General features: G+C 43.8%; 1 protein-coding gene across 1 annotated transcript in view; it reads right to left on the reverse strand.

The window, feature by feature from the left end:
* LOC146809255 (zonadhesin-like) overlaps nucleotides 1-15,170 on the reverse strand; it is a 29,042-nt gene that overhangs the window by 681 nt on the left and 13,191 nt on the right. Inside the window, exons 2-3 of the mRNA XM_085614322.1 lie at nucleotides 11,323-11,380; nucleotides 11,182-11,232 (exon numbers count right to left, since the gene is read on the reverse strand). Coding sequence (XP_085470448.1) covers nucleotides 11,182-11,232; nucleotides 11,323-11,362 — 91 coding nt within the window. The 5' untranslated portion in view covers nucleotides 11,363-11,380. The remainder of the gene's footprint in view (nucleotides 1-11,181; nucleotides 11,233-11,322; nucleotides 11,381-15,170) is intronic.

The raw sequence follows: 15,170 nt of genomic DNA on the forward strand, positions 1-15,170 counted from the left end.
TGCATTTATAGGACCAACTACTTCTAATTCCTCTGCCTTCTTCAAATCCTGCAGCTGGGAAATGGCATCATGATTGCGTCTATGTCCCGGTGCGGAGGTTCTCCTAATATTTTTGAAATTGCGCGCCCAGAGATGCTGCACCGGTGAGTCTGCAGGCATAGATGCAACTTGTCCAGTCCATTCAGATATTTGACCACCGTCGTCTCATCTGTTCTTTATAAAGGTGGATTCTCAAATGTCTGAATCGCAGTGGGTGACAGTCAGGCCTACCTCATGAATATTAATAAGGTAGTTCACTATAATTGGATGGCATCACAGGGAAGGTGGCCTGTGGGGGCCAGCAGACCATCATGTCTGTGCCTGACTTTCAATAAAGTAAGCTTTTTTTAAATGCCTCCCATTTTTCTTAAAGGAAACAGGATTACAGTTAAAAATAAAAGTGGACAATTTTTAATAATGTATTTTTTAAAAAGGGGACTCCTTTCTTTTTGTGAATGCATTATCACCTTCTCTAAGATGTCAGTAAAAGCCAACATTGTGTTCAATCATTTATAATGTTGTATAGTTTTTGGGCCATTTTACATCATTTTCACAAAGGAAATTACAGACATTTTGCTCAGGCCGTGTCACTTTTTAACCAAACCTCCCTTGTACAGAAGGGTAACCTAAAGCACCTGGAAAAAATTTAGTTAAGCAGTGTGTGCTAAGAATGCTAAGAATAAACATCAAACACCTTCACCAATACATAAGCCGTCCAATAAATACCAAGCCAATAGTTATTTTTCAATCTTTTCTAATATGCATATCAAAGCAATTTAGCAGTACGCCTAAAGAGTTGTCCCTCCCTACAGCAGTCTGCCCTGTTTTGCATCTTTCTGTGTCTACAAAGAAGATATAACCACCTCAAAAAGGGATTACATATGTAGGTGTCAGAAGTGATTTATTAATTAGGAATGGGGTGTCCCATCAACCAAATTTGGCAATTATTCTAGGCTACAACACAGTTCACTGTGAAATGGCTGGTGACCCATGAGTCGGTCGAGCACAAAGTTCCAGCCTTATTTTCACGAGAAATGCTGGCTACATTCAAGAAATACCAAACATGATTCAAGTGAAGAACACCATAACATTTTCAAACCAAATTAGGAAATCCTAGACACATATATTATGCTAAATGGCTCAAAATGCTTAAAGGACGGTTAAGGGAACAAGAGATATGAACCCATGAAGTGAATGTAAAAAAAAATCCTTTGCAACAATGGGGCTGTAAAAGTCACTGTTTAAAAACAGCCAGTAGAAAGGTAACAAGAATTACAAGCAATCTATTCTAACTGAGAGAGACCAGAACCTCAGAGGCAGAACAGGTTGCCTTCCAGGCTGGTACACTCCGATGCTTTCAATTTTCCTGAAGCTCTATTGCAGGACTCAAGTAGCATGTCCAAGAGTATGACAGAGTACCTTCCTCCTGATTCAGAAGGGGGATGGGAGCACACTGCTACCTCCCAGCACAGTTCGCCCCTTTGCATCCTGGTACATGCAGTTCAATTTAAATGCTTACTTGAAATTTTGCAGAGTGTCTCACCAAAGTTGGTGCAGGTTAGTGCTGTTAATCTCTAGACACATGTGTTTCTGGATTTCATCCTTCTTCAGTAGAGATAAAACAAAATTCTTCTGGGGTCTGCTGAGAAAGCTGCCACAATCCTCTCAGGTCTCTGTACCTCTCCCTGGCGCACAGGTGCCTCCCATGAGCTCGTCAGCCCAGTGGCTCAACGGAGCCTTTTTGAAACAGAAGGGGGGTGGGAGCACACTGCTACCTCCCAGCACAGTTCGCCCCTTTGCATCCTGGTACATGCAGTTCAATTTAAATGCTTACTTGAAATTTTGCAGAGTGTCTCACCAAAGTTGGTGCAGGTTAGTGCTGTTAATCTCTAGACACATGTGTTTCTGGATTTCATCCTTCTTCAGTAGAGATAAAACAAAATTCTTCTTGGGTCTGCTGAGAAAGCTGCCACAATCCTCTCAGGTCTCTGTACCTCTCCCTGGTGCACAGGTGCATCCCATGAGCTCGTCAGCCCAGTGGCTCAAGGGAGCCTTTTTGAAATAGAAGGGGGATGGGAGCACACTGCTACCTCCCAGCACAGTTCGCCCCTTTGCATCCTGGTACATGCAGTTCAATTTAAATGCTTACTTGAAATTTTGCAGAGTGTCTCACCAAAGTTGGTGCAGGTTAGTGCTGTTAATCTCTAGACACATGTGTTTCTGGATTTCATCCTTCTTCAGTAGAGATAAAACGAAATTCTTCTGGGGTCTGCTGAGAAAGCTGCCACAATCCTCTCAGGTCTCTGTACCTCTCCCTGGCGCAGAGGTGCCTCCCATGAGCTCGTCAGCCCAGTGGCTCAAGGGAGCCTTTTTGAAACAGAAGGGGGATGGGAGCACACTGCTACCTCCCAGCACAGTTCGCCCCTTTGCATCCTGGTACATGCAGTTCAATTTAAATGCTTACTTGAAATTTTGCAGAGTGTCTCACCAAAGTTGGTGCAGGTTAGTGCTGTTAATCTCTAGACACATGTGTTTCTGGATTTCATCCTTCTTCAGTAGAGATAAAACGAAATTCTTCTGGGGTCTGCTGAGAAAGCTACCACAATCCTCTCAGGTCTCTGTACCTCTCCCTGGCGCACAGGTGCCTCCCATGAGCTCGTCAGCCCAGTGGCTCAAGGGAGCCTTTTTGAAACAGAAGGGGGATGGGAGCACACTGCTACCTCCCAGCACAGTTCGCCCCTTTGCATTCTGGTACATGCAGTTCAATTTAAATGCTTACTTGAAATTTTGCAGAGTGTCTCACCAAAGATGGTGCAGGTTAGTGCTGTTAATCTCTAGACACATGTGTTTCTGGATTTCATCCTTCTTCAGTAGAGATAAAACGAAATTCTTCTGGGGTCTGCTGAGAAAGCTGCCACAATCCTCTCAGGTCTCTGTACCTCTCCCTGGCGCACAGGTGCCTCCCATGAGCTCGTCAGCCCAGTGGCTCAAGGGAGCCTTTTTGAAACAGAAGGGGGATGGGAGCACACTGCTACCTCCCAGCACAGTTCGCCCCTTTGCATCCTGGTACATGCAGTTCAATTTAAATGCTTACTTGAAATTTTGCAGAGTGTCTCACCAAAGTTGGTGCAGGTTAGTGCTGTTAATCTCTAGACACATGTGTTTCTGGATTTCATCCTTCTTCAGTAGAGATAAAACGAAATTCTTCTGGGGTCTGCTGAGAAAGCTGCCACAATCCTCTCAGGTCTCTGTACCTCTCCCTGGCGCACAGGTGCCTCCCATGAGCTCGTCAGCCCAGTGGCTCAAGGGAGCCTTTTTGAAACAGAAGGGGGATGGGAGCACCCTGCTACCTCCCAGCACAGTTCGCCACTTTGCATCCTGGTACATGCAGTTCAATTTAAATGCTTACTTGAAATTTTGCAGAGTGTCTCACCAACGTTGGTGCAGGTTAGTGCTGTTAATCTCTAGACACATGTGTTCTGGATTTCATCCTTCTTCAGTAGAGATAAAACGAAATTCTTCTGGGGTCTGCTGAGAAAGCTGCCACAATCCTCTCAGGTCTCTGTACCTCTCCCTGGCGCACAGGTGCCTCCCATGAGCTCTTCAGCCCAGTGGCTCAAGGGAGCCTTTTTGAAACAGAAGGGGGATGGGAGCACACTGCTACCTCCCAGCACAGTTCGCCCCTTTGCATCCTGGTACATGCAGTTCAATTTAAATGCTTACTTGAAATTTTGCAGAGTGTCTCACCAAAGTTGGTGCAGGTTAGTGCTGTTAATCTCTAGACACATGTGTTTCTGGATTTCATCCTTCTTCAGTAGAGATAAAACGAAATTCTTCTGGGGTCTGCTGAGAAAGCTGCCACAATCCTCTCAGGTCTCTGTACCTCTCCCTGGCGCACAGGTGCCTCCCATGAGCTCGTCAGCCCAGTGGCTCAAGGGAGCCTTTTTGAAACAGAAGGGGGATGGGAGCACACTGCTACCTCCCAGCACAGTTCGCCCCTTTGCATCCTGGTACATGCAGTTCAATTTAAATGCTTACTTGAAATTTTGCAGAGTGTCTCACCAAAGTTGGTGCAGGTTAGTGCTGTTAATCTCTAGACACATGTGTTTCTGGATTTCATCCTTCTTCAGTAGAGATAAAACGAAATTCTTCTGGGGTCTGCTGAGAAAGCTTCCTCCTGATTGCCGTTTCAGCAAGGGCTCACACTTTCTTGACTATCATAGAAAAGTCTCCTCTGGTCTCTCCCAAATCTCTCAAAAGGCTCCTAGGGTGCAGGCCTCTCTCCAACCTGAGCTCCCATATAATCTATTCTGTTGCAATTCATTTCCACCTCGACAGCTAAATCGTCCTCAAACGAAATAAATCCTTCTCCATCTTCCTGTGTCCATAAGTCAATACATAAGACCATTGGGTGTAGTCAAGGCTGCCACTTGTCATAAGGACAGAGAATATGCCCTGCGAAAACCACTAGCAGTGTCATGATCCTCTGAATCTTAATGCCAGCACAAAGCAGTCCATAAAAAGGCGAACATCTAATGAGACCTTGCAGAAAACATTACATTTCTAGAGTATGTATATTTTTGTGCATGTAACCACATTACAAACGTTACTTGAGCGCAATGGAGGAACAGCAGCACAGAAGACACGTGAAAGTTCATGGGCATCTAAAGTGATGGAGCGAGAAGGTGGTAACTTTTCGGGTAAGATGACATTATTCTGTGGAGATGTGGCTCTTCAGTGGCCTTCTAAATCACAGTGGAGTTGAGCAGGTGTGATGTCTACGGGGATATGCTTCCAGGTAATGGGCGTATAGACTGAAAAGGAATGGACTTTTCCTTCCTGCGTTAGCTTGTCTATAATCTAGCAATAGCCTGGCTCTAACTGTGGAATTGAGAATGCAAGGGGGCTCATTTCTCTGCAGGTATAGTTAAGTGTTGCTGCTGAAGGTCTTGTAGGGGATGCTGGTGGTTTTGAAAATGATGCAGGCTGTGAGGGGGAGCAGGTTAAATGATCAAATTGCTCCCGGTCCTAGATGAGTCGAACTTCCAAGTGGTGGATGCCTTTGAGAGGAGTCAATGCAGTCAGTGATGTAGTAGACTAGAGCATTGCCACTATCTAGTTAGGAGAGAACTGGTCATTGTTTAACAGAAATCAGATTTAAGTAGGAAAGGTTTACATTTTTTCGGGTGAAAGAGCTGGTTCCATGCGATCATGTTGAGTATAAATCAAAACGATTTTGCATTTGGTGTCAGGTTGAGGGTCAAGAAGTCTAGGCTCGTGCCTGCTAGCAAAGCTTGAATAAAAGGTTGATTGACATTGTTGGAGAACAGTAAATATTCTGGGGCAGATTTACAAGCCCCATGCATCACTTTTGCACTGTTGTTGCGTCACTTTTGTGATGCATCGGCAGCTTAAAAGTTGTGGCCCATTTACAACGTGACGCATCTAGGAAGATGCGTCACGTTGTAAAGCCCTGCGTGACATTATACCTGCGTCAGGTATAATGTATGCAGGGTAGGCGTTCCCACGCAGGAAAGCCTCGTAAAAGTGACGCAGTGAAATCTACAAGATTTCACTGCGTGACTTTTAGGATGCCACTGCGTCAAAACTTTACGCCTGCTTGAAGCAGGCATAAGGAGTGACGCAGTGTATTGGGAATCGGCTGCAACATGCATTGCTGGAGTTGCGCCGTGCTGGCGACACAACTCCAGCAATGCGTGACTTTTCCATCAACAGATAAGTCAGAATTTTTTACGCATCTGTCAATCTTTGCACCATGGTGCGCCGTATTGTAAATACGGCGCATCCATGATGACGCAAGAGTTTTGCATGGTGGCCCAGAGAAAGTGACGCATCTCTACAGATTCATTACTTTCTTGTAAATCTGCCCCTAAATATTTATCAGGTTAAGCTTTAGGTCAGAACTTGGCATTCAGTTATTAATTAGCTTGAGGCAGAATTTAAGTGGCTGAGTGTCATCAACTGGACTGATTTTGAGATACAGTTTTGTGCTTTTGTGTATATTGGCACTATTGTGAGTAAGTAATATCCCCTGGGGTTCCAAATTGATGTTGAAGTTGTGGGTACAGTATGCATCTTTGAGAAACTACAAACTATACAGGGAGTTTCTGCAATCTTGTGGCTCCCATTAGGATGAATTGGTTGTTGTTGACAAACTGATGCTGTAGTTTGATAACACTGTTCTCTAAATTATTCTTCAGATAAATGGAAGGTGGTTGGTTGGTAAGGTTGTCCGAGGTCAAAGGTGGGTTCTTCAGCAAACAGATGCTCTGTTGTGGTTTGGGATCATCCACAATGTTCCCTGTCAGAGGCAGGGTTGATGTTTTTGAGGTTTGCTTTTAAAGCATTTAAATGAAGCGATTCTATGATGAATGATCACAGTGTATTGTGTAGGAGATAGTGATGAGTGACATTAGAATACCTGTTTATTTAGCATGCAAGAGGAGCTCCAAAGCTATCCACTTGAAGAAGATGCAGAGTAGGTTTGTCTGTTTCATGTTCATGTTGGTCAATAGCACTGCAATTGTTGACTTATTGTCATATTCTGTAATCTGGGAGTAGTGTAATGCAGTGCTTGAGAGACTTGAAGAGAGATGTGTTTATATTAGTCATTGTTTAATTTCTATCTTGTAGAGGAGGCTGTGTTTGAGTTGATTCACTGGCTTAGTGGAGTGCTTTGAGTTGGATGAGGTTGCCAAAGGCATTGGCCTGTTTCAATTTCTTATCTTAATTTCACATATTTCAATTATTATCTGTTAGTTCATTGGTTTACTAATAGTGCACATGGATTTGGTTTGGAGGACCATGTTTTAATGATCCATTTATTGGCACATGTGCTGTTTTAGGACAGTATTGTATTTGTTTGGATGTTTGCTAACATCTTATGAGGTCTGGTGGTGTTTGAGACTTTAATGAGTTCCATTTAAAAGTCATCCTTGACAAAGTCTTAAAGGAAAATGTTTTAGATGTTCTCTTTTTTGTTGGGTGTGATGCTTAAATGTAGTGTGGAGAATAGCATAGTATTTCATTTCAGTGGTAAAGGGGCATTGCCTTGTTATGATGCAGGGTGCTGCTCTGAGAGTAAATAGGTTTGATGAGTAGTTTCTTGGTGTCAGACACTTGCCAAGTGTATATACAGATTCTTTCACTGCTTTGGTTCCAAAGATGTTCAGAAACATTGAAGTTGAACATTGAAGGAGGTTTTGGTGGGAGGGCTGAATGGGGGAGTAAAAGTAGGTGGTAAGCCAGTCACAAAGGGGAAGGGGTCCCCAGGTCTTTGTGACTGGCAGCGAAAACTTTTGTTTACGAGCAGGAAGTGGTCCCACAGACCATTGCCTTCTCTTAAAAATGAAAGAGAAACTTTTTTTTTCTTTTTGAAACACATCTCGTTTTCCTATAAGGAAAACGAACTGCATTAAAAAAAAAGTTGCTTTTTTAAAAAGCATATATAGAAATCCCCAGCAGGCCACGATCCCAGTGTTACTGCTCATTCCCAAAGGGTTGCAAATTGCGACCTGCCTCGTGAATATTGATGAGTTAGGTCCATAGCGACCCCATTGGGAATCGCTAATGCATCTGAGACACATTAGTACATTTAATTTTGCGAGTCTCTAATTGCGACTCACACAAAAATAGCAATTACAGAAACAAAATAAAATGGTTTTACATGTGACCCAAAGCATGATATTTAGGAGCTTGTGTGTAAATGGTCTTTGCATGATGCAGAGAGGTTGAAATGGGAAGTGAAGAGGTTGTATTATGATTTGGGTGGTACTTGTTCTGTGAGAAGGCAAGGCGAAATATGATTGTGAATGATGGCAATCCCCACTCTCCCCATTCAGTGTATGGCCATTATGTTCAGTGATATAGTCTGCTGTGTCAAAGACATGATTGGGGTGGAAGAGGGTCATATTTCCGTGATAAAAAAATGCATTGTTTTTGTTTCTTGCAATAGTGCAGCCTATTTCAAGACAATGTATGGCTGCAGAGTGTGCATTATTCAGCATGAGGTAGCGAATTTGTTTTGTAGTTGGTGTGTGTGCACTAGTGAGTAGAATGCAATTAAGGTTTTTGGAGATTGCTCAGTAGTGAGTGTATTTTGTGTGTGGTGTGTGTGCATGTGTAGCACAGAGTATAGGTATCTCATTAGAGGCTCAGTGTTCTAGGTCTAGGCACTTCCTGCCCTGAACAGGCCTAAAGGCGTGACAACATTGTCAGTGTCTACCTGGTAGACGGCACCTTAAAGCTGTGGAAATTAAATGGCAAGCTCTGGTTGGCTAGAATACGTGGGACTCAAGGGAGCTTTCTGTGCCGTATAGTCAGGGGCATTACTTGGTTGTCTCCCCCCATCTCCAGATGTAGGCCCGCCCTTTATCAAACGCGGTTTTTAAAGAGCGAGTCCTGGCGATGATGAAGCACGACACCTGGTGGTGTGTGAGGACAGTCCTTACATTTTTTTGAGATGCCCAACACCACATAAATTACCGGCCTAGTGTGCCTCATCCTTCACTAAGAATCAGACACTTAGTCAGGGTAGTTTCTTTTTGTGTGATACATGTTATATAGGAGGCCAGCTGAACCTGACTGCCCGTAGCCTTCCGCTCCATCCCCTTTTGAATTAAAGGGTTTTGTGCGTATATGTGGTGGAAGTGGGCCATATTTACGTGATAACAAAATCTACAATGGTTGTTTTGTGCAATCATGCACCTATTTTATGAAAATGTATGGCTGCAGAGTGTGCATTATTCAGCATGAAGTAGCGAGTTAGAAGGTTTGTTTTGTAGGTGGTGTGTGTGTGCTAATGAGTAGAATGCAATTAAGGTTTTTTGTGTTTGCTCATTGATAATCTGTGACAGAGTGCACTGTAGTATGTGTATTGTGTGTGTGGTGTGTGTGCATGTGCAGCACAGAGTATAAGTGTCTCATTAGAGGCTCAGTGTTCTAGGTCTAGGCACTTCCTATCCTGAACAGGCCTAAAGGGGTGCCAACATTGTCATTGTCCACTTGGTAGATGGCACCTTAAAGTTGTGGAAATTAAGTGCCAGGCTCTGATTGGCTACAATAAGTGGGACTCAATGGTGCTTTCTGTGCTCTAGAGTCTGGGGTATTACTTGGTGGTCTTCTGTCTATGGGAGCACTAGTTCTGCTAATGTGTAAAAGATGAGCTTGGCTCTGTTTGGCTCGGTCCAGCAGGAGGTGAGGAAAATGTCTGTGTGGTTCTGGCTGGGATGTTCCTCAGTAGCCTGCTAGCCTGAGAGTGCTGCTTGGCCTGGTTGAAAGTAGTAGTTATGTTGAAAAATGTGGTGGATTTTGTTGGGCTGCGCATCGGAGCTGTGAGTTAAGAAAATACCCACCATTTTCTGAAATGTTTCCTAGATGGTCATTAGACACTGAACACCGGAACACTGCTGTCCAGTGCCCACTCTATATGCTCTAACCCCTAAAAGGCCTAGTCCCTGGTTGGCTTATTTAACCTTTCTATAAGGCCATCTTTTATGGTGTGAAAATAGACTTATTGTGCCATCCACTTTTGTGACAAAGGAAAACATGGCTGCAGGCTTAGCATTGTCGCCTGGTTGCTGCCAGTGTAAACCATGCATTGCGACCTGTTATCATAACCCTTTTAAAGAGTTTAAGGAACCCAATTTTAAATATTAATAAGTCAGTTCTATGTAAGTATGTTAGCCCACAAGCTAGGTTGCATGGTATTTAAAAGGGGGGACATACAGAAAAGTAATGTTACCATGTCCCCACACCAACAGAACCCTAAAAGCTATATTCACTGTGGCAGGGGTAGCTACCATGTGTAAAAAATTGAAAATGAAGATCGCTATGTAGAGAATGGGACAAGCTAATAAAATAATGAAATAACTATCTTTAATAGGTGTTGAAAATCCAATTTAATGGTAAAGTTTGTTTTTAATAAATATTTTAAAAAATGAACATTTTAAAACCTACCCTTAACCTGCCTGAACTGATAGAAGGCACATTAGCACAATCTTCTGCAAGCTTCTATTCTATGCTCAAGCACAGGAATTGATGTGAAATGCCCTAAAAGAGCAAACAATAGGTTCACCTGAATAGGCAGGGATGACCCTTCTGAACTCCACAGAATATTCTGTGTAGGGCATTGTGGGCATTCTGTTGATACCCCAATGTCAAATCCTGATTGATATACATGTCATACCACATATAATACTTGGGGCACATTTGAAAGGGAGAGAACAGGATGCCAAGAGAGTTCTTGTGTATCCCCTCTTCAGTTTCTGTCACAGGGTTTAGTACCTGATTCAAGCTGGATTTTAATGCAAGTTGTTAAGAGGACACTGTGGATTTCCCTATGACACTCCTGTACACAGCCGTCGGAGCCCAGGTTTAGTGTGGCTGTAGACATTTGTTATCTTTAAAATGCGCTGTCTCATTGCATTTTAAGCTTGTTTGCTGTAACGCAAAGGTCAGCAGTTTACCCTCAAAGGCAAATGTGCGTTCTGGAGACATACTACTCAACTATAGAATTGATTGTAAAGTCAGAGAGTAGTGAGATGGTTTGGCAAAATATCACTTTTACTTTAAAAAGATAAAGGCCAGAAAGATAGTTGGGGAAGATAGGTTTGCATAGAGGTAGTTGTAATATATGTCATGTCAAGCTTCACAATTGAGAGCAACAAAAGGACCTGTAATAAAAGGGCCTGGTTGTGTTATACTCACATGAATGTATGTTTTTTAGAAAGAGGGGATATTTTTAGCTTTAAATGTACATTGTTCTTTGCTTGATTCATCTTCTATTGGCTTTCAGGACATTAGCTTTTGGGCAGCTTCTTCACTGCCAAATATTGTATTAAGCTGTAAGTGAGATTGGAATTTAGCAAAGCTGCATGGTAACAAATGTGCTTCCTCTGCCATTTTGCAATGTTGAACATGTGATTCCATTAGAGGAATGTAGCACCTTCTGTTTAGTGTCCTCCTAAAAAAACTGCTTAGAGTTGCTTTGCCACAGAACTGGCACTGAAAGTGATCAAGGGACTGCACGAGGAAAGGGATAATCAATGTATTTAAAAAGTCCAAACTTCACCAAATGACTATGACATACAGAACAAGTACTTTGGGGGTAAAATGTCATACCTTTTGGAGGAAAATCAGCCAGAAGTGGGTTCACAAAGATCAGTAATAGACCTGAAAAGATACATAGTGTGTTAATGAGCAGACTGGGTTGTGGCAGCATCAGTGCCATATCACCCTTTTTCTAGGTAAATGCTTACTCACCTAACATCAGTAGCTGAAGGTATGAGCTGGGTAGCTTCATGTTGTCCTCTCCTTGTTTCTGGAAACAATCAGTACCAGAGCAAAATGATTAAGTAAGTATTAAAAGGCAGCTATAAAACCATAAATGCATAGATGCATTCCAAATAATACCCTGTGAATAGAGAGATGTGGCATACAGCTTAAACCCACAGTTGGGCAAATGGGAAGGAGTTGGGATAGTCTTGAGGTCAAGGTTAAAACACTGTGAATGATGAGCTGACCAAAGGAAAGCTACAGTCGACAGAAGGAAATATGAAACTACTTCACATGCACATACATGGACACAAAAACATTCATACAGAAACACACTGCACACATATACTCACATATACATACACACACACACACGCAAACATTGCGGTGCAGTGAACACAGGTAAGAGAAACAGCACATATCGGAACATACCTACCAGTATTTACATTTTTGAACATCAAAAAGAATATTGTGAAGATAAGTATATGTGGGTAAGTAGGTAAGTATAGGCTTACTGTATTTCACTTCTCAAATTTAGTGCCTAGACAGATATATAACACAAAGGTTAAAGTGATGTTATAGTTAGGCTCAGATTTTACTCATACAAAGTCAGTGAAATTCAGCACTTAATGTTACCTGAGCTAACTATAACTTACACCCCCGTAATGCACTGCTTATGACTTCACACATAACATCACTCATGACATGGTCAGTGACATCACTGATGACACCTCAAATGACATCCCTGATGACATCAAAGTGAGCGAGTGCGTGCGAGTTTGAGGAGGTTATCGAATGGGTGTGTGAGTCTCCATGTGGGTCTGTGAGTGGGTGCCCGAGTGTCTAAGTGTGTCTGTGAATGGATGTATGAGTATCTCAGTGGATCTGTCAATGGGTGCGTGGGTCTCAGAGCATGTCTGTGAGTCAGTGCGTGAGTGCTTGAGTGACCCTGTGAGTTGGTACATGACTCTCTCAGTAGGTACGTGAGTGGATGCATGAATCTCTGAGTGAGTTTGTGAGTGGGTGCATGAGTCTCTGAGTGGGTCTGATGTCTGTGACTGGATATGTGAGTGTCTGAGTGAGTCTGTGAGTGGGTGTGAAAGTCTCAGACAGGGTCTGTTACTGGGTGCGTGAGTTTCTTAGTGGGTCTGTTAGTGGGTGCATGAGTCTCTGAGTGGGTTACCAGCTGAGCTGTGAAGTGTCTGCTTTTTAAAGGGGCATAACACAGGCCCCTGCACCTAAGGGGCTGCAGAGGCGTGTGTTACTCTCCTCACTATCCTCTGCAGCTCCAACCAGGATTTAATGTGCTATGGGACTGCGGGGGAGCCTCAAGGCCCCCGTGGTTCCAGCAGACTCTTCGCTGGCATTGCTATATAGATATATAGATATATATACACATACACACACACACACACATATTTATATGTGTATGTGTGTGTGTGTGTGTGTGTGTGTGTGTGTGTGTGGATGTGTGTGTGTGTGTGTGTGTGTGTGTGTGTGTGTGTGTGTGTGTGGTTGTGTGTGTGCACATAAAAAGGTTGTTCTCTGATGAAGCCATATTTTAAATTCAGCAAACTCAGTAATGTAACATCGGATTTGTCCACTGGAGTATGATGAACTTTGTTTTAATTTCAAGCTACAGCAAACCCATTTGGGTAAAGGGTATAGTGCAGGACCACAATTACCGACATGCACTGTTTTGAACTCACTTAGGAGGCCCACTGAAGGGCAGCATTGTTATTTAACAGGGTGAACAGGTGCCTGCAATTAGCTTGCTGTACCGCCAGGCATTTGGCCTGTGAGCAAATGCTGGGGAAGTCCGAAACCCTTTAGGCTTCATGAAAAAAAATTCTATATTAGTTGCTAGTTTTGCTGCAGTCTGCAATAAAGAAATTCAGAACTGACTGTGAGTGCGCCTGCATCAGAGGACAACCTTTTCTTGTGGAAATAAAGTATATATATATATATATATTCACTGAAAAAACCATAGGTTTCAGGGGCGTTATAGTTAGCTGGACTTTTCACTCGTACAAAACCATTGAAATTCACCCGTTATAGTTAGTTCAGCTAACTATAACTCACGCGCCCGCAATGCACTGCTGATGACGTCACATATTACATCACTCATGACATGGTCAGTGACATCACTCATGACATCACTGATGACATCCCATTCAAAGGGGATTTGACAAAAATTCGACCAAACTATGCAAGAAACCCCCCTCACGGTTAATAGAATACACATCCACCACCGGATGTGTAATACTTTTTATTTTACTCTCTGGAAAGGAGATGAATCTCACTTGAGAGTCACAGCGTGCTCCGGGCTGAGCCCAATGCTGTGTTACACCCACCAGTGCCCGCCGAGTGCCTCACGCCTCTGTGTTGTATTCCACCAGCTAGTGCGTATGCTATGACACTCTCTAGCCCATGTGCACTGTAACACCACCCCGTGAATATGTCATGCCACACTTGCCTTCGCACGGGTTATATTGCCCCATCTAACGTGCCTTCCTCGGTGCCTATGTTATAACGCACAGCGCTATGCCATACATATTACAATCTGGGATCCATATCTTTGTCACAGTGCATATGCAACGTTACACTCCCCAGCACATATTTTATATTACAACTTTAGATACTAGTTAGGTTACACAACACTGCCCTGTGCATATTACACTCCAAGGCGCATATTGCATAGCACACGCTAGTGCCTGTGCTATCTCGCGCTCTCCAATGAATCTGTCATTGCGCACAATGTATTGCATATTATATTTCAAGCCCCGGTTCATCTTATATCACACTTTTTGGTGCATAGTTTATACCATATACTATATCTAGTTTTCATTTTCAATCGTGCTCTCAGGACTTTGTTCTATATAACACTGCGTCCACCTGCCCTTTTCACGGGCATTACATTTTGCGATGGGGGTGGAGGGTCAGGGGCTGTTTCTGCCAAGTGAGCCCGGAGTCACAGTCAAAAATGTCCTCTTCTTCCTGAATAAAAGTGAGATTATGCTGCATACTTGTTCATATTTTAAGTAGTTCGCACAGACACACATTTTAAAAACAATAAAGTTCCTAATACCCACCTTCTCTGAACAGTTAGCTTGCTGCCCCATCCACCTCCTCCCTATCCTCTGTTGTCTGAATCCATGGACTAGCCTCCTCCCTCCTGCCATGCATGGTCTGATGTGCTGCCACTGAGCTCCATTTAGCATGATGTACCAGTCCACTCCACCTGCCCTCCATTGCCCAATTCTATGGCCCATCATTGACCTCCTGCTTAGCCTCAGTGCTTAGCTTGCCGCCCCTATTCTCCTTCCCCCTGCCCTCCGATGTCTTTGTGCATGCCCCTGCTCCATCCTTTTTGCCCACCATGTACCATGGACCTGCCACTCCTATCTACTCTGAGTGTTCTGTTGAGCTGCCACTCCCCTCCCACCTGCCTAGCATTGTCAGATGACTGTAACTTGTCCCTGCCACCTCCACCCTGCCTGTCCACATGCCATGCCCCTATCCCCTTCCTCCTGTCCTCCAAGGTCCATTTTACTGCCACACCCTTCTGCCCTCCCTGGTCTGTTGTGCTGCAACTGCTCCTCCTGCCTGTCCCGCGCGGTCTGTTGAGAAGCCCGTTCCCCTGAACTCTCTTGTCTGTGCCAGGTCCTGACCCTCCCTTCTATCCTCCATGGTCTTTTGTGCATTCCCCTGCACCCTCCTTCCTGCCCATCATAGCCATTGTGCTGCCACTAACCCTCCCACTTGCCATGCATGGTCTTCTGTGCTGCCATGGCCCCTCCCACCTTCCCTGTGTGGTCAGCTAGCTGCCCCTGACC

Source organism: Triturus cristatus, chromosome 7 (genome assembly GCF_964204655.1).
Source record: "Triturus cristatus chromosome 7, aTriCri1.1, whole genome shotgun sequence".
Classification (NCBI taxonomy): domain Eukaryota; kingdom Metazoa; phylum Chordata; class Amphibia; order Caudata; family Salamandridae; genus Triturus; species Triturus cristatus.